This window comes from Anguilla anguilla, chromosome 9, assembly GCF_013347855.1.
Source record: "Anguilla anguilla isolate fAngAng1 chromosome 9, fAngAng1.pri, whole genome shotgun sequence".
Lineage (NCBI taxonomy): Eukaryota > Metazoa > Chordata > Actinopteri > Anguilliformes > Anguillidae > Anguilla > Anguilla anguilla.
In genome coordinates this window covers 50205033-50228259 of record NC_049209.1, presented here as the reverse complement: position 1 = coordinate 50228259, position 23227 = coordinate 50205033, and the positions used below count along the sequence as shown (strand labels likewise).

At 49.7% G+C, this 23227-nt stretch overlaps 1 protein-coding gene across 1 annotated transcript in view; it reads right to left on the bottom strand.

The window, feature by feature from the left end:
• The window catches only part of dchs1b (dachsous cadherin-related 1b), a 118396-nt gene that overhangs the window by 26974 nt on the left and 68195 nt on the right, over positions 1–23227 (bottom strand). Inside the window, exon 3 of the mRNA XM_035434296.1 lies at positions 862–1056. Coding sequence (XP_035290187.1) covers positions 862–1056 — 195 coding nt within the window. The remainder of the gene's footprint in view (positions 1–861; positions 1057–23227) is intronic.

Genomic DNA, 23227 nt, shown 5'->3' with positions numbered 1-23227 from the left:
GGAGGTAGAATCTATCCTTCGGTGAGGACATGGGCCTACAACGGCCTCCTGGGAACTATTAGGTTCATTGGCTTTTCATTTAGATAGATACCAATGACTCTTAGGACCGGAGGGGAGGTGGGGGGTGGTGTGGGGTGTGTGTGGGGGGGGGGGGGTGCGGGCAGGGGGTTGGGGTTAAGAAGCCCAGCGCTGAGAGGTCTTAAATATTGCTGGCTGACAGTCTTCAAGGCCTTTCCGTCCCTCTGATTGCTTTTGCATGGCTGCTGCCGCTTCCAATCATTTCACCCCTTTCGGCCGGAGCCAGCCAGAGAGGGAGCCCCTATTGGCCGTTTTTATTCGAATTATTTAATGAAAGGCTTGCCATTGGCTGCTGACCAGCTCCGCAGGGATGTTCATCTCAGCAGCCCCTATTACAGCAGCACCACGGCTCGTAAAATACAGCCATTTTGTGTCCCCTACATTTGAGATGTATTTGTATGCATCACGCCTCATATGGGTCAAACGCCTCTTTATCTGTTTGGTGTATACCTCTGATCCACTATTTTAATTACATATTTAAAACATTATTATAATTTAAAGATAGATTTATTTGGGAGGTATTTTGCAAAAAAAAAAAAAAACATTTCAGAGTATTTTTGCCATTTGCTGCTTGTGTAAAACATGGTCTCTAGGTCTCTAGGTCCAATGTCCCTTCCACTGTGATCACAGATGAAAGATATAGTCACAATTAAACGCTTACAGATTTTGGGAAGTATTGTGTATGTTGTATTTCGCTGCATTTTTGCCCATCCTAGCTCATGGGAGACATACTCCACAGCCGATTGGCTGAGACAGAAAGGGGCGTGTCTTTCCCCCACTCACCCCGTCCACTGCCGTGACAGTGAACTCGTAGCTGGCGGGGCCTTGGTCCCGGTCGAGCGCCGCGCCGGTGCAGATCTGCCCCGTCTCCTTGGCGATGGTGAACTGGGCGGGGCTCCCGCCGTTGCCGCCGCCGCCCGACCCCAGCGAGTACGAGACGGCGCCGAAGGAGCCTCTGTCCGCGTCGGTCGCCGTCACCTGGAGGAAAACGAGAAGGAAAAAAAATGGTGGAAACGTGAGGATTGTTGTCTTAACAGCTACCTCTCTACCTCAAACAGCAGCTTCTCTTATGGACATTAAATACACTGGAGCTCACAGACAGAAAATATCTGATCAAGACTGTGAAATATATTGAAGCTCATGGAAAGAAAATATATGATCAAGGCTGCAAAATATATTGCAACACTTAACACAATATATCGGTAAAAAAACATGAAAATTTGATAAATTTAAATGACTTAAAATACATTGCTGTGAAACATTTCACACTGAATTTTCTATATGTTGGAAAATATACTGGGAAATATATGCACTGATGAAAAGCTGCTTGGCGCAGGCAGAGCAGTACACCAACCCCTTCAAACGGCCCGCCTTATCAGTGCGGCACATTGGAGACGTTTCTGAAAGCATACCCAAAATACCCAAAACGTGACCGGCCAGCGGACTCCCGGTAAGAACACACGGAACGGCTTTGAGCCGTCGACCAAACAAACGCCCCCGCCCGTCCCGCCCGATACTGCTGTCTCCGTCCGCGGCTCCAGTTTCATGGTCACTGGGGCACCCCCTCGAACCCGGGACCGGGCACACGGGCCCATCTGGCCCCCGTTTGGCAGGCAGCAAGGAGCGGAGGAGGAAGCGGGATGGGGCAGGGTGACATATTTTGAGGGGGCGTCCCGAGCCAGTACGAGAGCAGGGCAATCTGCCGTTGGGGGTATGTGGCATCAAGGGTGGTGTGTGTGTGTGTGTGTGTGTGTGTGGATGGGGGAGGAGGGTGCAGTGCATGCTGGGAGCAAGGCCTGTTTACCCAGAACAGCAGCAGGGCATGTGCAGAGAGGGGGGAGGGGGGGTTTCTGGGGAGTGGGGTGCAGTGCAGTGCATGCTGGGACAAAGCCCTGTTTACCCAGAGCAGCAGAAAAGCGTGTGCAGCAGGGTGTGTGCAGCAGGGGGTGGGGAGGAATGGGGGGGTGAGGTGCAGTGCATGCTGGGAGTGTGTGAAGCAGGGTGTGTGCAGCGGGGGGCGGGGAGGAATGGGGGGGGGGTGCGGTGCAGTGCATGCTGGGAGTGTGTGCAGCAGGGTGTGTGCAGCGGGGGACGGGGAGGAATGGGGGGGGGGGTGCGGTGCAGTGCATGATGGGAGCGTGTGCAGCAGGGTGTGTGGTAGGACAGGGAGGAAGCACAGAGCGTGTGTCTTTCTGAGCTGTGTGGGTGTGTGCGGTAGAGCATGATGTTCCCCTGCATAAATACACCCTTAACAAAGTGCTGGTCTGTGGTTTGGTCATGTCAGCATCTACACAAATAGCGAGGCTACGGGGAGAAATACATCACCATCAATATTTACATTTAACATACCCTGGCCAAAGCCAAAACGCATTTGGTGTTGCTTTTTAAAAATTATATCTCCACAGAGGATATGCGATATTAATAATGCGGCATTTTTAACTTTTTTTTGAAACAAAAAGAGCGCCTTGGTCATGCTTTTTCAAGATCAGCAAATATCATCCGTTTTATATATATATATATATATATATATATATATATACTGTGAGTGTGCATCTGAAAATAATTTATTCAATGGAGCAGTGACTTCACCACAAATACAGGCCCATGGCCAAGTGCTCAGGCAGTGAGGAACAGCTCAGCCAATCAGGCGCCCCCGTTTGTAGGGAGGACAGATGGCGAGAGCCAATCAGCTGCCATGCTGGCAAGAGAAAGACACACAGGAGGCGTGGAAGAAGACTGGATTTGGTTTGTGGGTGCAACCGTACTGGTATTACGCCCATTTAGAATATTTACATTTAGTCAATTAGCAGGTACTTTTATCCGGAGCAACCTATAAAATCGATGCACAGATTTTAGCGTCCGGTCAGTGATGCGGTTACTGTACGACCAGAGAACTGGTGGATGTGAAGACCACGAGGGCAGTTTGCTTTCCACAGTAACAGTGCAGATTTTTAGGCTGATGACATTCACAAACCAAAATGCACCACCTAAAATAACCCATCGGACTCCAGTTCGGGGGAAAATGTGGACTGTAAAAGGTCAGCTTTGAAACAAAGCTGTCACTTTGGAATGGAGACGGTTGGTTGAGAGGTTGACACCTGACCAGAGTGATGTAATCGGGAGGGGGCCAGGTTGGCGTGGGTCGTGCGAACCTTCCACCCTATAAAACCAGAGGCCCAGAGACAGGCCGACGACACGGCAGGGCTTCTACAGGCCAAGGGGGTAATTTAGCATGGGGGGGTAAGAGCAGTAGTGTCCCAGATTGGGTATCTGGTGCAGGAGGGGGGGTGGAGGAAGAAGGGATGTAAAGGACTACTTTAGCCGGGGGGGGGGGGGAGCTTGTGTTTACGAGCAGGTTCAGGTCAAGTGCAGCTCAGTCTCCCCCCGTCTTCCCCGCTGTTTAAATCTGACATGTGATATCCGCCCAAACGACAGCGTAACAACAGAGAAGAGGATCTGTTACAGATGAGTGGGACCCCCATCCCCCCCACCCCCCCCCCAAAAAAAACACCCCCACTCCATTAGCCTCTATTCTCAGCATTACATCACTGACCACCTCCACACAATTACCAGCAGTTTTATTTGTCCGTGAACACGGAGTGAGGGCATGAGTTAGAAGCACCTTTACAGGAAGTGAGGGGTTACCAAGGTTACCCAGGTTGACCTGCAGTAAGTATAATTTGCAGGGGTTATACTTGCAAAAGTATAATTTGCAAGGTTACCCAGGTTGACCTACAGAAAGTATAATTTGCAGGGGTATCTGGTCGGGCTCTAGCTCAAATATGTACCCTGGAAACAACGGGGATCTTACAGCTTCAACCATGAAACCAGATCTCAAATGGCCGAACTGCAGGATTTAGCAGGCTAAATCCCTCAAAATTTGAAAGCCTCGGTTCTCAAAACCTCCACTCCTCCACCAGTGTGAACTCCCTCAGACACACAAATCTCAGAAACGGAACTCAGTCCACTGACCTCAGGACCGGGTTGGGGGAAAACTGGAGAAAACACAGTGTTCAGAACTATCGCCCGAGAGCGGATGTGTACGTTTCACGCATACCGCCCAGGAGCACGCAGTGAAGCGGTCCCTGTGGCAGTCCTGAGCCCCGTTCCCACTGTGAGGCCCGACAGAGCTTTCAGCAACGGGACGCGACGCAGCCTCTGCACCGGATCTACGGCTCAAATTCATATTTCCATGCGGGGGAAGCGAGGGAAGAGAAGAGAAAAGACGGCAGGGAACCTTTTCCGTTCCAGCTTGTGAGGTAGGGCTCCAGTGGCAGGAAAGATAACACACTGACCTTTGACATGAAGACCTTAGTGTATCCACAAACTGTTCTGCGAAAGACTTCGCTTTGGAGAGAAGGGTTTTTTTTCTTTTTCAAAATTCCAAGTCAGTGTTCTAGAACTCCATTGCTTTCGGTTGCCAGTGGTGATTGTGACATCAGCATTAGAATGCTCGGTTAAGAACACTGTAATCACACATTTGTCATCTTACACCTTAAAGGGTTAACTGGAACCCAGCTGCTCTCTCACTTCACTTCAACAGCTAACAAACCTGGTTCAGCAAATTGTAGAAAATTTGCCAAAACCAGATTTTAAGAATCACAAAACAAATGGAAAAAAAATATCACAGCGTAACACAGTAGACCACAAGACCCTTTTCTTTGGAGTGGACTGCTGCCCCCTCCCTTCCCCCTTCCCACAAACCCCACACTGTGTTAGTTATTTGCCCATAAACCACAATTTAAGGCTGAAAACACCACAAAATTTGCAGGATTCTCCCCCCGTGGTGTTCGCAGTGAAACAAAGGCGCTCTTTCCGCTGCTTGTATCCGAAGCACGTTCCCATTCCATCGTTTGATGTCGTTGAGTTGTGGCTGAACAAAAAAAAGCCGTGTTTTGCTTGCGAGAGCTCGCGGCTGTGAAACCTAGCCAAGGAGACGCTGTGATCCTACTCCTCCTCCTCCTCTTCCTCTTCCTCCTTCTCCTGGGATCACCTGGCTTCCTGGAGGCTGTGGCGGTTGTGGGCTCCCCCTGGATGCTGAAAAAACGCCTCAGCGGAACCAGGGGCCAGTCCCCAGAGCCCCCGACAGCCTTGCTTTTCCCCGTTTGCTCCTATTCCAACATTCCCAGATTATCTTCCCATTTCAAAACTCAAAAAGTTGAAGGAAGAGGAAAAAGGATCAACTACTGTCACTGTTCTGGAGGTGGATGCGAACCAGAGCAAAGCATGCTGGGAACCCACCTGCACTCTCAGAAAGAAAAAGGATTCTTTGTCATGTGACCTCCGTAGGGGATCCTTTTATAGTTCTCTGTGGAACCCACTATGGTAGGTCTGAAACGTGTGAAAGCTCCCAGACTGAACCATTATGACAAAGAACCCTTGAACTAGCTATGGTTCCTCTATGGAGGCAACAGAGGAGCCTTTTTGCAACCCTTTCTCCTGAGAGTCATACCTTCCTGTCAGCCGCAAAAACTCAAATTTATGAGCGAGCAATACTACAACGTTCTTTGACGGCCTTCCTTGTTTTCCTGTGCTCTTCAAGGAAGTCTTCATTTCACGATCGGTAAACATTAGCCGCGGCAGCGATAACAAAAAGGAAACAGGAGCTTTCGCCGACGGGCTCCGCGGTGCCAACAGACAGCCAAGCCCAAACGGAAACGCAGCCGCCCCTGATCCACCTGCCCCGGGAACACACGACACGGAACCGTACCGGTGGAAGCGGTGCATTGTGGGTAAAACTCAACCTAAATCACGGCCTGCCGCGAGATGGGCCTGCGCTCCATTTGAGGCCGTGTAACCATGGCGATCAAACCCCCCCGACCCCCCCCCCACCGGGGGCGAAAAATGGAACAAAATGTATGAAGCGCCGGTGGGGACGAGTGACCGGGTCACCGGAAGGTAAGGAGCCAACTCCACTGGCTGTAAACCGGTCCGTGAAAATGGAACAAAGTTAGACTTTTCTGGGACGGGGTTTGGACCCGAAAAGGCTTATTCAAATAAACGGGCCGCACGGACACTGAGAACGAACCACCCAATCAGAGGGGAGCGTCTCTGCCAACCAAAAATGGCCTACGGACAAGAAAGAGCACGCGAGAACGGGACAAACTGACCGATCCGCACAAGATCTGCCAGACTGTGCAAAATTAAACAAACAGGCGGTCAACGCCGGCACGGTCACACACACACACACACACACACAGCTTATACACACACACACACACACACAGCTTATACACACACACACACACACACACACACACGGTCTCCCTCCAGGTATACTGCATCACAAGGCGTGTCATAAACACGCGAAGAGGAGGAGCGGCTCCAGCTCTCTCGCCGGGGCGTAGCGGCAGAATATTTTGGTAGCTAACCCTCAGGCCTGCACAGCCCATTTACTCTCAGTTAGAGGAGACGAGGAACTCTCTCTGTGGAAAAAGCCATGTGTAACGCGTTCAGCTCCACAAAACTGACCCCCAAACCACCCCCACCTCCCCCACCCAAAAAAAAGGCATCAGCATCAGCTGCACTGGACTAACAGAACTGCAGGCCGGGGAACTTTTTCGATGCCTCAGCAAAAAAGAAACGTGCGCCTGGCTCATGCATAGCTTCAAAGGGAGAGCCTTTCTATCAGCCTGGGAAACAGAGCGCCGATCGGGAGCACGCTATCATCAGGTCAGCCTTCGCTGTGAGGAAGACGATGGGTCTGGATTTCTGCTGCGGCAGCAGGGGGATCCCAAAGGGGGGGTGGGGTTGGGGGGGGGGGGGTGCAGAAAATACCCCCCTTTTTACACAGTTGGGACATTGTTCTGTCGCAGAGAGAACTGGGCAGGAGGCACCACATGGGGTACGCTCAGATTTTTGGGTAAATTTTGGAAGGGCGGCAAAGACCAGGGGTGCACAGCGGGAGGAGTTTTGGGATCTCGTGCCAACTTCTCGTCTTGACTGTATTAATAAGTCATTTATGCAATCTGACACACTTGTGAGTTATGGCTGCACGCGTGTCCTTGGCGGAAATGCTGCCCCAGCACTGGTGAACGCAGCTGTTCAGGAGATTTAGACGGAATAACTGGTTGGAAGTAAAACCAGAACACACATACCGGCACTTCTAGGAATGGAGCTGTGCGCACCTGTTTCCAAATGGTATAAAAGAATGTTGCTTGTATTTTACTAATACAGACTTATATTGCATAAAAAGGTGAGGTTTGTAGTCGAGTTGGTTTCTGCCACATTTTTAGGAGGTGCTGAGAAATTTAGTCCCGCACAACCCTGTTCCCGGAGATCTACCATCTTGTAGGCCTTCACTCCAACCCTAACAAAGCACACCTCACTCAACAGCCAGAGGGTAGATCTCCAGGAACAGGACTGGGCAGCCCTTGGTAAAGACATATGTGGATGCACTGATCAGGGATGCAAAGACAGAGGAAGGGCTGACCGAGGAAAACCAGCAAAAACACCCAGAGCCTCGTACGTTTTTTATTAGGCTTCACAAACCGCAACACGATCCCTAATAACTCTATGGTCCCGTCGTTTTCATACGCGATTTCTCCCCGCTTTTATGAATGGGCGGACCGGGCCACCTGATTGGACAGCCTGCGGTCCCACAGAGAGACAGATCAAAGGGAGGCCCTGTTCGCCGCACGTGGCGTTCCCGCCGTCGGGTACATCTGGAGCTCGCGGGACGATTTCGGCACGACCTCCCCCCTTTTTCGAGGGAGCGTCTGCAAACTCACAGCCTGCCGGGGGGAACGTTCTCACACCGTCTCTGGGTCAGCGAATGAGCTCACGGTGGGATAATCACACTCGTCCTGAAATTTACAGAATTAAAAAAACCAGTGTCTGCCAAGGAAAGAAGGACAGAGCGAGAGAGAGATTAAGAGAGGTATACACAGTGAAGGATAAAGAGAAACTGATATAATGGAAAAAACTGGGAGATAAAAAGAGAGAAAGAGTGAGAGGGAAAAGAGAGGGGAAGATGGGGGAAAGAGATAGAAATGGAAAGACAGAGTGAGAAAGAGGAAGAGAGTGTGAGTTCAAACCAAGAGAGACAGAAAAATAAAAAGAGACAAAGGGAAAAAGGAAAAAGGATAGAAAGAGACAAGAGAGAGAAGGTGCAGTATTAATGTAGAGCCGAACAGCTTGTACAGTCTCAGGGGTGGTGGAAAGGAACCAGACCCCCCCCTGCCTCTTACCCCTCTGTTCCGGCTCCATTCGAAGCAGGGTCCGCCCCCGCCCCCCCACCCTGCCCCCCTCCCTCGGTACAGAGCTGTCCAGCCAGCTGCTCCCACAGGCAGACTCTATGGGCTCTTTATCCCCCTCATTCCACCCCCCAAACCCAGCTGCCACTGCAGCATAATGGTGAGGGAGCTGGGCTTGTCACTCAAGGGCTTGCGGGTTCGATTCCCAGCCGGGACGCTGCGTTAAAGAAGCCCGATCGCAGGCAAAGCAGAGGGAACCGATTGCTGAATGTGCACACACAGGCACATGGGAAAGCAGTGACAATGCTCTCATAAGCAAAACACAGAGAGTAGGGCTTTGGTCTGTGTGGCCTGTGTCATCATTCGTGTGCATCCCCAGATCACTGCCATAAAGTCCAACGGGATGTGCGGTTAACGATTCCCTATGAAATGAAAATTAAGGGATGAACGCCCGTCAGAATTTTAATGTTATAACACACTGATGCGCAACCGACCGGGCAGAATGGCGACTTTCGGCTGTGCGCTGTAAAGAAACGGCACTTGCATCCAACGACGGAAAAGGACTCCCAATGTTCTCTGAACAGCGCTCTCTCTCTCTCTCTCTCTCTCTCTCTCTCTCTCTCTCTCTCCCTCTTTCTCTCCCGCCCTCTCTCTCTGTTGTGCCGGGACAGACGGAGCAAACACGAACTCTCCTCTTACTGCCCTGTTAAATCCCGCTGATGTCACCTCATAAAAAAAGAGCTTGGATTCAAAAAACGAAAAGCCCCCCCCCCCCTCCCTCCCCCGAGGGTCATCCATCGTCTGCTCCAAAGATTCTCCGCAGAATTGTTCCCCGATAAGGTAACTCTCTGCCACGCTTCATTACAGTTTTTTTTTTTTAGACTATTAGTTCTAAAAGTTATCCACGTGTTTTCTGTAAGCTAGACGTGAACGCATACTCACCCATCGGTCTCGACTTAGCTAATGGGCCCAAAAAAAAAGTTTCAAAATGGCCGCCGCAGTTTCCAGGGATGGAGAATCAACCACGAGCTCTCCCGGCAACAGTTGCCTCGGGCGACGAAGCGCGCGTGACATCATTCCAGTTTTACGGCAGATCTGAAGGCCGCTCCCCAGCGCCAGCCAGATGTACGTGGGTTCTACGGTCCCGTGTGTGTGTGTGTGTGTGTGAAACCATCGCGCGTACGTCAACACGAAAGACCGTCTCCATCCATCACACTGCCCTCCTTCCAAAGGAGCGATTCTGCGGGGTGTTACATCATCGTCAGCCTCCGTCTTCAGAGTGTGAAAATAGCCAGGACCGTGACCACACACACAGGACTATTACCACACACACAAGACCATGACCGCACACACAGGACTATTACCACACACACAAGACCATGACCGCACACACAGGACTATTACCACACACACAAGACCATGACCGCACACACAGGACTATTACCACACACACAAGACCATGACCACACACACAGGACTATTACCACACACACAGGACCGTGACCACACATACTGGACCATGACCGCACACACAGGACTATTACCACACACACAAGACCATGACCGCACACACAGGACTATTACCACACACACAAGACCATGACCGCTCACACAGGACTATTACCACACACACAAGACCATGACCGCACACACAGGACTATTACCACACACACAAGACCATGACCGCACACACAGGATTATTACCACACACACAGGACCGTGACCACACATACTGGACCATGACCGCACACACAGGACTATTACCACACACACAAGACCATGACCGCACACACAGGACTATTACCACACACACAAGACCATGACCGCACACACAGGACTATTACCACACACAGGACCATGACCATGCAGACAGGACCATTATGGATCTCCTCACTAAGAGGCCCAGACTAAACTAGGTCATGATTTATCAGTTACCAATACCAAATTTCACACTGTGTCTAAGACGTTGAGCTGCTTGTTTGTACTTCATTTCTGTATACAGATTCAAGATGGCTGAGTGGCTCTCCTCAGGAGGTTAAAGATGAGCCTATTGGCGGACACACTCAAATCTGGGCCAATGGGGTCAGTAGTGCTGCCGGTTTTCATTCCACCCCTCCAATCAGGGACTGATTTAAACCTGACGCTCCAGGCAACTGTAATCTCGGGCCAATCAGAGGCATCACTGGACTACGGACTATCAGGCAGAAGAGAAATCCAGCCAACGGGCTGCCAGATTTGTGCGTTCCCTGGCCTATGGCGGCGGACGCCAGAACACGCCCTCTCCGTAAGCGCAGCGAATGGGAACGCAGCGAATGGGAACGCAGCGAATGGGAACGCAGCGAATGGGAACGCAGCTTTCCCCCCCGGCGCTGAGTTCACGCTAAATTAGCCGTCCATTACCCGGAATGTTCGACTAAATTAGCTGAAGGTTTCCGGGAATGTTCCGGAGGTTTGGGGAACGAAATTATTTTAGAAATGGCTGTCGGCGCTTGAGAAATTGTAATCGCTTCATCACCACCCCCCCATCCAAACCCCTCACACACACTCCTACCCAAATTCCACACATTTCACCCTATCTTACAACATTCTAGCTCCCCGATTACCAAAGCAGGCAGGTGTGATAGCCACGATGGTAAAGGGTACAAACACTGAGTGCAGAGGGTAATTTTGGCCAGGGGTGGGAGCTGGGGGGAGGGGGGGCATAATGGCACCGAACTGAGGCGCATCAGCTGGGCTTTAGAGTTTGGGTTTCCTCCGTGCTCGGTCTCCGCACCACAGTCACCGCAAGATCCCCCCCCCCCCTTTCATCTGCACCTCACAGCTGGACGTGATTAAAACATCAAACCATTTTAGGAGAGAGAGAGAGTGAAAAGAGCGAGTGAGCGAGCGAGCGAGAGAGGGCTCTCAATGAGGGGATGAGAGAGAGGGAAACATATGGAGTGGGGGGGGAAGGGGGGGGGATGGAGAGGAAAAGGGGTAAAAGAAAGAGGAATAAATCTGGGGTATATATGTCTTGAAATAATTGGAGCACAAAAGTTCATAGAAGGACTTGATAGGGACAATTATTAAAATGTAAATGCGTAAGTAATGTAAGCAAAACATACTTCGTTTGCATGCTCGCGGAACCGGGCCCCTCCACACGGCTTAATAAATCACACAAAACCATCAAAGAATAAATAGGAGGAGACAGAGAAAGACATATAGAAAGCGGCTTGCGCCTTCATCAGTGCTGTGTAAATAAGAAAGCCGCTCAGCCTGTTCTTAACCGAACATTCTAATGCTGATGTCACAATCACTGCTGGCCATTGAAAGCCACGGAGTTCTAGAACACTGACTTAGAATGCTGAAAAAACATTGCAAAAAAAAAAAAAGAAGACTAGTTTCTCAAAGGGTTTTTAAAAGAATGCATGCACAAAATTCTATCCCATGAACTCCATGCAACTACTTGTGTAATTAAAATGGCAAATAATTGCCTATGACAGGATCTCATTAGGCCACCCAGGGCACCTGCAGACCTTATTTAGAGCAGCTTGTTTGCTTCTCGCTGTCCTTTTAAGGCTGCTAATTGCCACACGTTCCAGAAGTGGGAATTTGATTTGTGCCCCCCCCCCCCCCCCCGCTCAATATGCGACTTTGTCCCACCGTGAAATAAAATAGTTTGCTATTCAGAGCACGGGGATCGGCTCTGGAAATGAGGTCAGCAGGGAATTCTGGGGAAGTCTCAGGTGGGGTGCGACTGCATTTGGACACAGATTTAGGACAGAGCTCCGGCCCCAGGGGGGGATGGGGGGGACAGGACGTGTCCTCTTTGTTCCTCCGCACAATTTCAAGGAAGAGTTATCCAGAAGGGATTTACATTACTTGGAAAAATAAACAAGGTCAGCACCTTAGCTGACCAAATGCGAAAAACTGGAACAGGATATCCTGACTAAACCCTGCAAATTGAGGGAACAGGAACGCCAGGCCACATCATGTGCATGTTCACCACGTCGTTTAAAAAAAAAATGACCACCATTTCTTTTTTTTTTAGTTGTTGTTTAAATGGGCGGATGACCGACCAAGTCTGGGATTGCATGTTTTATGGACCCATGCCACATACTTTAGCCAAAGAAAGACCCAAAAAAAGGTTTTAAAAAAGGGGGGGGGGGTAAGAGGTTGGAGGGCGGTGCATTCCAGAGCGGTCGTTTGAAATAACACACTCCTACACCGACGCGGACGTTTGGGTTCCAAACAGAAAAAAGGGGAGTTCGGTCATCTATAAGGGTATTCGGTTTCTAAGCGCTGCACGCTGTTTGTTTTCGTACGGTTCAGCGAGAGTCACGCGCCGGGGTTTGACTCGTTTGAATCTCCGCGTCTATCTCCCGCCCCCGAGCGGCCGGGGGGCTAACCGGGGGGGGTGCTTTTTTCCGGGCCTTTCCGTGAGACGGCGCCTCCCTCCGCCCCAAAACCACGAAGGGTTCTAATGACCGATTTTCGAAACGAAAACGGGTGACGGCCGGTGGGCACCATTTTCTTTTTTAAACGGATCACGCGAGGCTACGGGGCGAGAGCTTCGCACGTTATTAGCACCGGGACACAAGTTCGGTGATTTAAAAGGCCTTTCGTCTTCACTTAAGGGGGGGAAGGGAGGCAGGGCTCAGCGGGAGGGATTTTCACGAGAAAAAAGGGTTCGGGGGGAAGTTAAGAGGAGACGCGCACCCACGACGATAATGACCAACGATGAGCCGGCTTCACGAGCACGCTCAGATAAAAAGCAATTAAAGGTAATGCCAGCCGAGGAGGATGAGGAGGAGGAGGAGGAGGAGGAGGAGGAGGAGGAGGAGGAGAGAGCGCCTGATGTGGCCTCGTTTGTCCTGAGCCCCGTCTCTGGTTATTTGACAGTTGAAACCCAGACTAAGGCCAGACGGGGAGTGAGGCTTGATTTAAGTCAAATCCTTTCTGTTTCAAAACGGCGATGAATATTCAGAGACAGGACTATGGCACGGCACTTCCCCTGAACCCGCAGCCTCGCACACACACACGCACACACACACACACACACACACACACACACACACGCACGCACGCTCGCACACACATACACACACACACACACACACGCACGCACACACACACACTCACACACACACACACACACACACACATACACACTTGCACACACACAGTCAGTGGCACACACAGATTCACACACACAAACACACACACACTGTCAGTGGCACATACACACACACACAGTCAGTGGCACACACAGACTCGCACACACACACACACACACACACACACACACACACACACACACAGTCAGTGGCACACACAGACTCACACAGACTCGCACGCTCACTCGCACGCACACACACATGCTTGAACGCACACACACACACACACACACGCACACACACCTTAACCCAAATGCACGGATCCTCCACTCTGGCCCAGGAAAGCCACAGTCTCCTGGTTTGCAGTGTTAGGCTTCACTTATCTGAACAATCATCAGCAGAAATCCAATCCCAGGAACCAGGCTATGGTGTTAATGTTTTATTGACAAAAAGCAGCCCTTCCAAGGCATTCAAACAGTTCATCTGAAGCAGGGGATGCCAAATTGAAGCTTCAACACCACTGAGTGTCCACAAGAGTGTCCTAGGAAGTCCTCAGGAAAATAATTTTTAAAAAAAAATCTATTTACAATATATCGTTTATTTTTCTCTATTTTATAAATACCACGTTTTAGACCCACAGACAAAGTCAGTCTGATGGACGAGAAATAGCTTTATTTACACACCCTTGCTTATCTTATGATAATTGTGATTGATCACATATTTATGTTGTGCTAAGTACGTGTCTGAAATAGATCCATAAATATATGACATCACGTTTCAGAAATGCTTCCATTTGCTAGCAAGTTAATAGCCACTGCATTGCAGCCTTTAGTGGGTGACGGATAAAAGTGTCCACAGTTAACCTTTCTATTGAAGTCAGGGTCCTTGGAAGAAGGGTGGGTATTTTAGGGGCCTTGAGATTTAAAGGTTCAGGGGCCCCTGATCCATGGAAGCCCTAATTTAGATAAGGCACTGCCCCATACAGAAACAGGGCAACCTGTGGCCCTATAGACACAGGGCAGCCTGTGCCCCTATATACACAGAGCACACTGAGGCCCTATAGACAGAGGGTACCATGTGGCCCTATAAACACAGGGCAACCTGTGGCCCTATAAACACAGGGCAGCCTGTGGCTCTATATACACAGAGCACACTGAGGCCCTATAGACACAGGACAGCCTGTGGCCCTATAAACACAGGACAGCCTGTGGCCCTATAGACACAGGGCAGCCTGGGGCCCTATAGACACAGGGCATTCTGTGGCCCTTTAGACAGCACAGTCTCACTGCCTGCTTCGGGTAAGACATGTGCATGCACACAGGCACACATTTGAGCATGAACACGCACAAGCACAAGCACATGCATGTTAAAGCACAATCACAAATTGATGCAAAAGCCCAAAAATACAGTTATTAACACAATCACACACACAAGTATGCAAGCACACACATACATGCATACACACAGAAACGGAGACCCATACACACACACACACACACACACACACACACACACACAGATTTGTGTTTGGGGGCTGCGTAGGCTTCTGTACCCGGATCCCCTAGTATGATGAAACCATGGGAGTTGTCGTGGTGACAGTCAGAACACACAGCATTTAATTTTTTTTCTGTTTTCATTCAGCAAAGCCTGGAACTGCATCCGCCACTCCACTGGTGCAGACACACCATTTTTCAATTTTCCCAAAAAAACCCTCGTGCGCATTACTGGCCCTGGTAACCACGGCAAGCCACCAGAGCATTTGATCACCACAGGGGTGTGGAGGAACTAGGGAGGGGAGGGAGGGGGCCTGCAATTTTTCATCATCTAGAAAAAAAACCGCTTTAAAAAGCTGGCCGTACGCTCGCATGGCAAATATACATTAATCGGTCTCCTCTGGCAAGCTGGTCCCGAACAGCTACCCTGCCGTATTCATCAGACCTGCATCACTTTGTCTGCTTCGGTTTAGCAAAGACGTTTTTCTCTCTCCTCCAAGAAGGCCCGTCATTAAGAGCACCACTGCTTTCGGATTTTAATGAAACACACTCCCACACTTCCTAATGAGACGCTTGTAAAGATCTCGGTATTTTTCACATGCAATTATGTGCCCCGTTTACTGAAAAGGCTGTTTATGTTTATGTGTAATTTTATGCTTTTTTTGTTTCTACGCTTTGGTTCTAGACATAGATAGAACTAGATTGGTTTTGGTGCTATTTGCCGCTATTAACATATTATAATATATAATAAGCGGCGTGCTACTTTTTTATGAATCGTCTCTCAGCACATTCTTAAACATGGTGGATCAGAGTAATAAAATCTTTTCATAGGGATAAAACTGCAGTTCATCATGCCGTTATTTTTTTTTCCAGGAAAGATTTACTAAGTTCTGGAAACTGGAATCTCTTCTTTGAGGAGAAGCAGCCAGAAGTGCTTCCAAACTCTTCTTCTTCTTCTTCTTCTTCTTCTTCTTCTTCTCTTCCCGAGAGGAGAAGTCAGTTCGGGGGAAGCGTGTTTATCACCGGTCGGCGATCCCGTTACGACGTCCCGTCACAAAGAGGAGCAGGGTTGCCGAAGCGGACACTGACAGGTTTTTGGTAAGGGGCGCGAGTCGGTGTTCTGCTCGTTTAGTGCGCAGACTACAGAAAATACAAACCGACCGGCGTGTCTACCCGCTGCTATTTTGAAAAAAACAGAACCGCAGCGCTAGCTGTTTACCACCGCAGAGCTTCGGATTCCGGATTCCGAGCCGTGCCGGACTATTTAAAGAAAGCCCATTAAAAACATGTAGCGCAAGCCTCGCTCGCACTGGGCAGTCACTGTGGATAATCTACGGCAGACAATAAGAACCGAGATTTAGTGCTTTTTCATATAAAACTGCACGGAATCCGTCTGGATGTTTTTTTTTGGGGGTTTTTTTTTTCCCTTCTCGGTCAAGCAGAGTGCTTCTGCAAGTTTTAACAACGACACCGCAGACAATGTTCCTCTCTCTCATACTTGTGGGATTTGCTGCTGTCAAAAATATATCACCCCCCCACCCCCCCTTCCCCCCCCAAGTGATTCCCCCTATCTCCTCCTTGTCCCGCTTGCCTCAGTAGTTGCTTATTGTTTCCAATTTGTACTTTGTGTTCAAAGGAGGGAAGAAAAAAAGAAGAAGAGCGGGATGAGGAAGGACAAACACACAACTCACTCTGATCTCTGGCAGTCCCCGTTAGAGGCTTTTACGACCGTTGTTTATGGCTGATGCGTTCAGCACCAAGTTCTGGTGACCCGGTAATGGCCTGTCTGTGTGTGTGTGTGTGTGAGCATGTGTGTGTGTGTGTGTGTGTGAGCATGTGTGTGTGTGTGTGTGTGTGAGTGTGTCTGTGTGTGCACATGTATGTGTGTGTTTGTGTACGTGTGTGTGTGTGTGTGTGTGTGTACGCGTGAGTGTGTGTGTCTGTGTGTGTGCGCGTGAGTGTGTGTGTGTGTGTCTGTGTCTGTGCGCGTGTGTATGTGTGTCCGTGTGTGTGTGCGGGTGAGTGAGTGTGTGTGTGTGCATGTGTGTTCATGTGTGTTAGACCTGGGCCAAACGATTTATATGAAATTATTTTACCATTTCAACACCAGTAAAATGGCCACTTAATAGTTTACAGCCACCTATAAAAGAAACGTCTACTTTCACCAGTATTCACAGATTCACAAATTATGAAGGATATGTATGTTTTGGTAAGCGGTGCGATTAGGTGAAAACTCAGACGTGGACTCAGTAGGAGGAGCCCAACTAGCGTGGAAAAATTTATAGCAATTTAATAATAATTTAAATAAAATTTCTCTCTCACACACACGCTTGGACAGCAGGCAGCCCATGGCCGAGGCGGGACTTGGAGACCACTTGAGCTAAAACCCTACATGATTAGCATCCCCAGAAGCTTTTCATAATCGCATCCTGGAAGGGAAAAGAAAGTCGAAAAGGCGCGGGGTCCTCAAAACAGACTCACCCCGTTCCTTAATCAGGTCCGACAAGGGAATCAGAACAGGCCTGGGGCTCCAGTATCGCTCCAGAGCTCCCCTGGAATTACCCTAGTTACCCTTTTTTTAAAAGGGGTGTTTGCTGTTGGAGTGGAATAACACTGCCTCAACAACACTGTCCAAACAACACTAAAAAAATAACTCTGAACAAACACATCCGAATAACACTGACTAAATAGCACTCTCTCAATAACACTGTCCCCATGACTCTGAATGTATGACATTGCCCCAGTGGCCAAATAACACTGTAATAATAACACTTTCTCAATAACACTGTCCCCATGCCACTGGATAAATGACATTGTCCCAGTGGCCAAATAACACTGCATTAATAACACTGACTAAATAACTCTGCCCCAGTAACACTGTGCAGACAACACTGCCCCAGTAACACTGTGGGGATGACTCTGACCGAAGTGCTAGTCTGGCTGGTGTGCGGTGTTACAGCCCAGACGGGGAGCCTTGCCACTGAACATGGATTATGCCAGCGGACGCTCTTAAGCTGCCACGGGGGGGAAGGAAGATCAATGAGGCTGAAACACCAGCGTAAATCACGGCGAGGATTTTGGCCGGCCCGCTCGACAAAAAAAAAAACAAACAAAAAAAAACGCTTACGATCTGCGATAATTAAGCGTCCCATTGACAAACGATATCCCATAGTCACTTTCGTTTTTTTTTTTTCGTTTTTTACGGCATCAGTCTAAGTCCAGGCTCTGCCCCCGAAGGCCACAGAAAATTTAGCAGACAAAAACAAAAAGTCTATATAAACAAACGAAAGGGAGAACAAAATCAGGAAATTCCCTCCTTGTCGTCTTTTTTAAAAATGTCACTTTTGGCCGCGTTAACGACAACGCCCTGTCCCTCTTTCTGCGGTGAAACGGTGAATGACAGATAAAACAGAGGATTGGCTGACATGCCAACCCTGGAGGAACTGCATTGGAGCTTCTCCAATGGAACGCCAGCGGTAAGAACCTTCCGGAATGCCTGTGCCATGAAACACAGTAGTAGTTTGTGTTCCCTTGAGCACTGCAGCGTATCGTAGTTTACATTTAAAGTTAGCACTTAGCCCTACAGCGGAGCGACTTGTTTAACTTACAACGGCAATTCGGGTTAAGTGCTAAGTCCCGTAGCCTCAGAAATATGCTGCTACCCCTGGAGCTACCCCATAGCGGATTCCGCGGCTCGGACCACACAGGATCGGATTAAGTGCAACATCCCCGCTCTGAATCCTTTTGATTTACTTCAACCTTGTCAAAGTGGGGACGCTGCGGTTTGTTCAGTTGATGGCAAAGACGCGCGAAAGATGACCTCATGTGTCTCAGTTCATCGCACAATCGCTCAGCCTTAAATCAACTCAACCAGGCCTTGTGGGGACCAAGTGTACCCTGTTAAAGTTAAAACAGCGAAAGTCATCGGTGAAATTGGTATTACTATTCCGTGAAAGACAACGGAAACTTTGCCCATAAGCCCACAGTTCCCTGGCTTAAGCCTCAGGCATTAATGCAGTGAAGTATTTGAGGACTTACCCCCCCCAAACTATTTCTCTAGAACACCCTAGATGACCACTAGCGAATGGCAAAAGCCTGATGACTCCAAAACGCACGTCTATAACAGACAGAGAGCGAATCAGCAAAGAGGCAGCTGAACTTCCTCACGGCTGATAAATACGCACAGAGTTACAGAAGGTGAAATGTGGCCGCCACTATTTCACCCGATGGAGCTCCGTGAAATCCAAGATGGCTGGAGGGACCGGTGACTGGGCTGAGGGGTCAGGGGCGGGGTAACACGAACAGGAAGAAGGGGCTTAGTCTCGGAGGTGGGAGGAACTGGAATTCGGCTGGATATTTATCACCTGTCCCGACCGGGAGAGGAACACAGCCATCTCGGACCTCTGGGGGACACGAGAAGTGCACACGAATTATGAGAAGCGAGGCTAATGTAGCAGTTTATAAAACAGCCTAAAACAACGCTTCTCGTTCTCTCTCCCTCTCTCTTTCTCACTCGCTCTCCCTCTCTCTGTCTCTCTCTCTTACTCTCCCTCACTCTCTCAATTATTTTTATTATTTCTCTCCCTTCTTCGCCTCCGATTGTAATCCCGAGAGTTCTCTTATGTGACGTGATCGCTTCTTGGACCGGAGAGCCACTGCTCCAGCCTCGGGGCGAGAAAGCTCTGGCTTTCACGCTCCGTCAAAAACAAAGACCTACAACCAGAAAGTCTCGATGTTTAATCGCCCTCCTCCCCACTGTTAAAAAATGAAAAACCTGCTTTTAACATTCGCAGGTGGTTCTGGGCTACAGTCCGCAAGCATCTACGCGTGCATTTCCTGTTTCACCGGACGTTAATTTAAATGACACCCTGGTTTACTTTGTATCAGAAGCTGAGAAACAGTGAGCTTTGAGAAATGGCTCGTTTGCTTTGTTTTAATTTGAGGAAATGTATCCTGACAGACTTGGGGGGGGGGGGGGGTGCACAAGGTATACCACATAGACGGGACGTGCAACTATGGATGCCACTGCTGGAACACACACAAATACACACAATCAAGACTGTGTGACTGATGCAGTACTGGAGGCTGTCAGGAGGGGGTGCTGTGCGTTGGCTTCGACTGGCAGAGAGGAGCTTCCTGAGCATTCTCCTTCCTCTTCCTTCACCGATGATACATGTCATGGTCCTCTCTCTGGGAATTACTAAGCAGCTCTGATCAGCTCAAGCAGAACGCCCGTGGATCATGTGACACCCAAGGTCAAAGGTCAGCCACCCCTCCGTCGTGAACTACCACTTCACTGCTTTCCATCTTCTCTTTTATAAGCCTGGTATTACCTGTGTGTCAGGTGTTTCAGCAGGTCAGAGGAGTTCTCAGAACGTGTGTATGTGTGTGTTCGCGTGTGTGCGTGTGTGTGTGTGTTTGGAATGTGCGCCTGCGTGTGTCTTAAATCTGGATCCTATATTCTCGGTTCTCATTAATATCCCCCTGTCACTGGCACACGTGTACACGCGTGTACACGCGTGTCTCCCGGCACACGTACCTGCGTGTACCGTCTGCTCACGGGTCAGGGGTCACACGCGGATCCTCATAAAACAGAAAGTACGACACGAATGTAAACGGCAAACGTGAAAAATCGCCTTATTCCGAAGCCATTTTCGAGAAAAGCACCGAGAACAAACCCCCCTCCCCCCCCAAAAAAAAGCACTCAGTCAACTCACATGCTGTGGGGAAACTAACTAAAAAAAAAAAAAAAGTGACTTGATGTGTTTTCATGAGAGCCCCAAAAAAAAGGGGCCAGGGTAGATGAAGCTTTCCCACTGCAATTACAGACTTATCCTGAGGTAGCGCGTAAAATGCGTACAGCGCTTTATCTTCAAACGGCCCGCATGAGGCAAGTCCGTCGTTAAATACAGGCCAACGCGCCAGGGAAAGTTTCCTCCGCGAGATTGAGCCAGAAACGCTTATCGTATGGTAACAGTTGAAGGAAAATCATACGTATATATATCCTTAACTCCTATAACTCCATCGTTTCCTTCCGAGACTCAGGGACTGACTTAAAGGGTGCGCCGCCGCCCCCCCCCCCCACCCAACCAACCAAAAAAAGGAGGCGATACGTTTAAGGAGCCCTCTATCTGCCATCGAAGGGTCGAATGCGAACGTGAGATTGATACAGCACAGAAAGAAGAAAACGTTTCCCCTTTTTTTTTTTTTTTTTAAGAAAAAGAACCCCCTCTCCTCGCTGGCACGTCTGAAACTAATTACGAGAGAAAAACAAAAGAAGAAGAGTGAGTGGGTAAGCCTACACTGTCCCCCCCCCCCTTTTTCTCCAAACACTAATTACTCAGCTGCAGTCACTACTGGTGCTCCAGCCAGAGTTATGGGGTTTGAGGGTGAAGTGTAATTTTCTATCTTCATTCCCTCATCGCTGAGGCGCGTTCCCCCCGAAACTTCGAGCGGGGGCCACGCCATCGCGCCACACGCACCTCCAGGCTCGCTGGGGAGAAGCCGGCGGCAGCCGGTCGCTGATCGTCCGTTTGAAGGCTAACGGGATTGTGGGGGGACCGTGGCGTCCCCAACCCTCGATCAGGTGACCGGTTCACCCCCCCCCTCACCCTCCCACCGCGCCGGGGTCACGGGCTGGTTACCTGTCGGGGCGCGTCGCGTTGCGCTTGGCGGTAACGCGAATGACGTCGTGAGTGACGTGAACTCTGGGAGTTCGACAGATCTGAGGGACGGGGCGGGACGTCCCGTGACGGCAGCCATTAGGACCCCGTTCTGCTGATGGGGGGGGGGGGGGGGGGGGCCTAGAAGGAGCCCCAGAGCACGGGTGGCCTGAGGGGGAAAACTGGGTCTTTTGAACCTGGATCATGCGCTAGACCCGCGCTGTCGCTTTTAAAGAGAGAGGGAGAGGCTGAGTGGGAGAGAGAGAGAGAGAGAGAGTGTGTGTGTGTGTGTGTGTGAGAGTGTGTGTGGGAGAGAGAGAGAGAGTGTGTGTGTGTGTGTGTGTGAGAGAGAGTGTGTGGGAGAGAGAGAGAGTGTGTGTGTGTGTGTGTGTGTGTGTGTGTGTGTGTGAGAGTGTGTGTGAGAGAGAGAGAGGGAGTCCAAGTGCCTCCAGACTTCAAAGGACGGGCATTACCAGAGTGAAGAAACAGAGGTGGACAGAGCTGCAATAATCCAATATTCCCTCACCACATGAGACTGAAGAAACTCTTTTAAAGTACAGTGAGTGAGAAACAGGTTAGATCTATGCATGCCCACACACATACATATACACACACACACACACACAAAACACACACAAACATATACACACAAAACACACTATTACGCATGGAACATACACAAACACACACAAACACGCCCTCACACACACAAAATCGAGCTCAGAACACGAACTGCCCCCAAGATATGGTCTCAGTCTCGCTCACACACACACACACACACATACATATGCAGGGCAGCCTGTTCCAAGCTTAAAAGCTGCTGCCATCTGACTAATGGAGGTCAGACTTAATTAAGCCGGCACCAACATGAGGCACAGACGCTAAACTAGCGCGGAATCACCCGCCACAGAGAACACCCGCGATAAATTTACATAAATAAATCCCCCTCCGGTCCGGCCTTTCAAGGTCTAACGCGCCACTTTGTCCCGCGAAGAAGGCAATTAGGCCGCCGCGCAAACAGAAGAACATTAAATTAACCTCTGCTCAACCTTTGGAACGGCGCCTCTTTATGGTTTAATATCGTTAGCGAGTCCTTTTATGAGCCCGCGATGCTAATGCGCCCGTGGTCGTTTTTCCTAATTATGTGCCACGGCAGAGGACATCTGCGGGGACGTAATAAGGGAAGGGGGGTTGGCGATTAAGGGGTTAACTCTGTGGATATTGAGTACCAGCCCAGCTGTCCCAAGACAAATGAATCAGGCTCTATGACTCCTGACTTTGAGTATCAGCTCAGCAGTCCCAAGACAAATGAATCAGGCTCTATGACTCCTGACTTCGAGTACCAGCTCAGCAGCCCTAAGCCGAATGAATCAGGCTCTACGACTCCCGACTTTGAGTACCAGCTCAGCAGTCCTAAGCCGAATGAGTCAGGCTCTATGACTCCTGACTTTGAGTACCAGCCCAGCTGTCCTAAGCCAAATGAATCAGGCTCTATGACTCCCAACTTTGAGTACCAGCTCAGCTGTCCTAAGCCAAATGAATCAGGCTCTATGACTCCCAACTTTGAGTACCAGCTCAGCAGTCCTAAGCCAAATGAATCAGGCTCTATGACTCCCAACTTTGAGTACCAGCCCAGCTGTCCCAAGCCAAATGAATCAGGCTCTATGACTCCCAACTTTGAGTATCGGCCCAGCTGTCCCAAG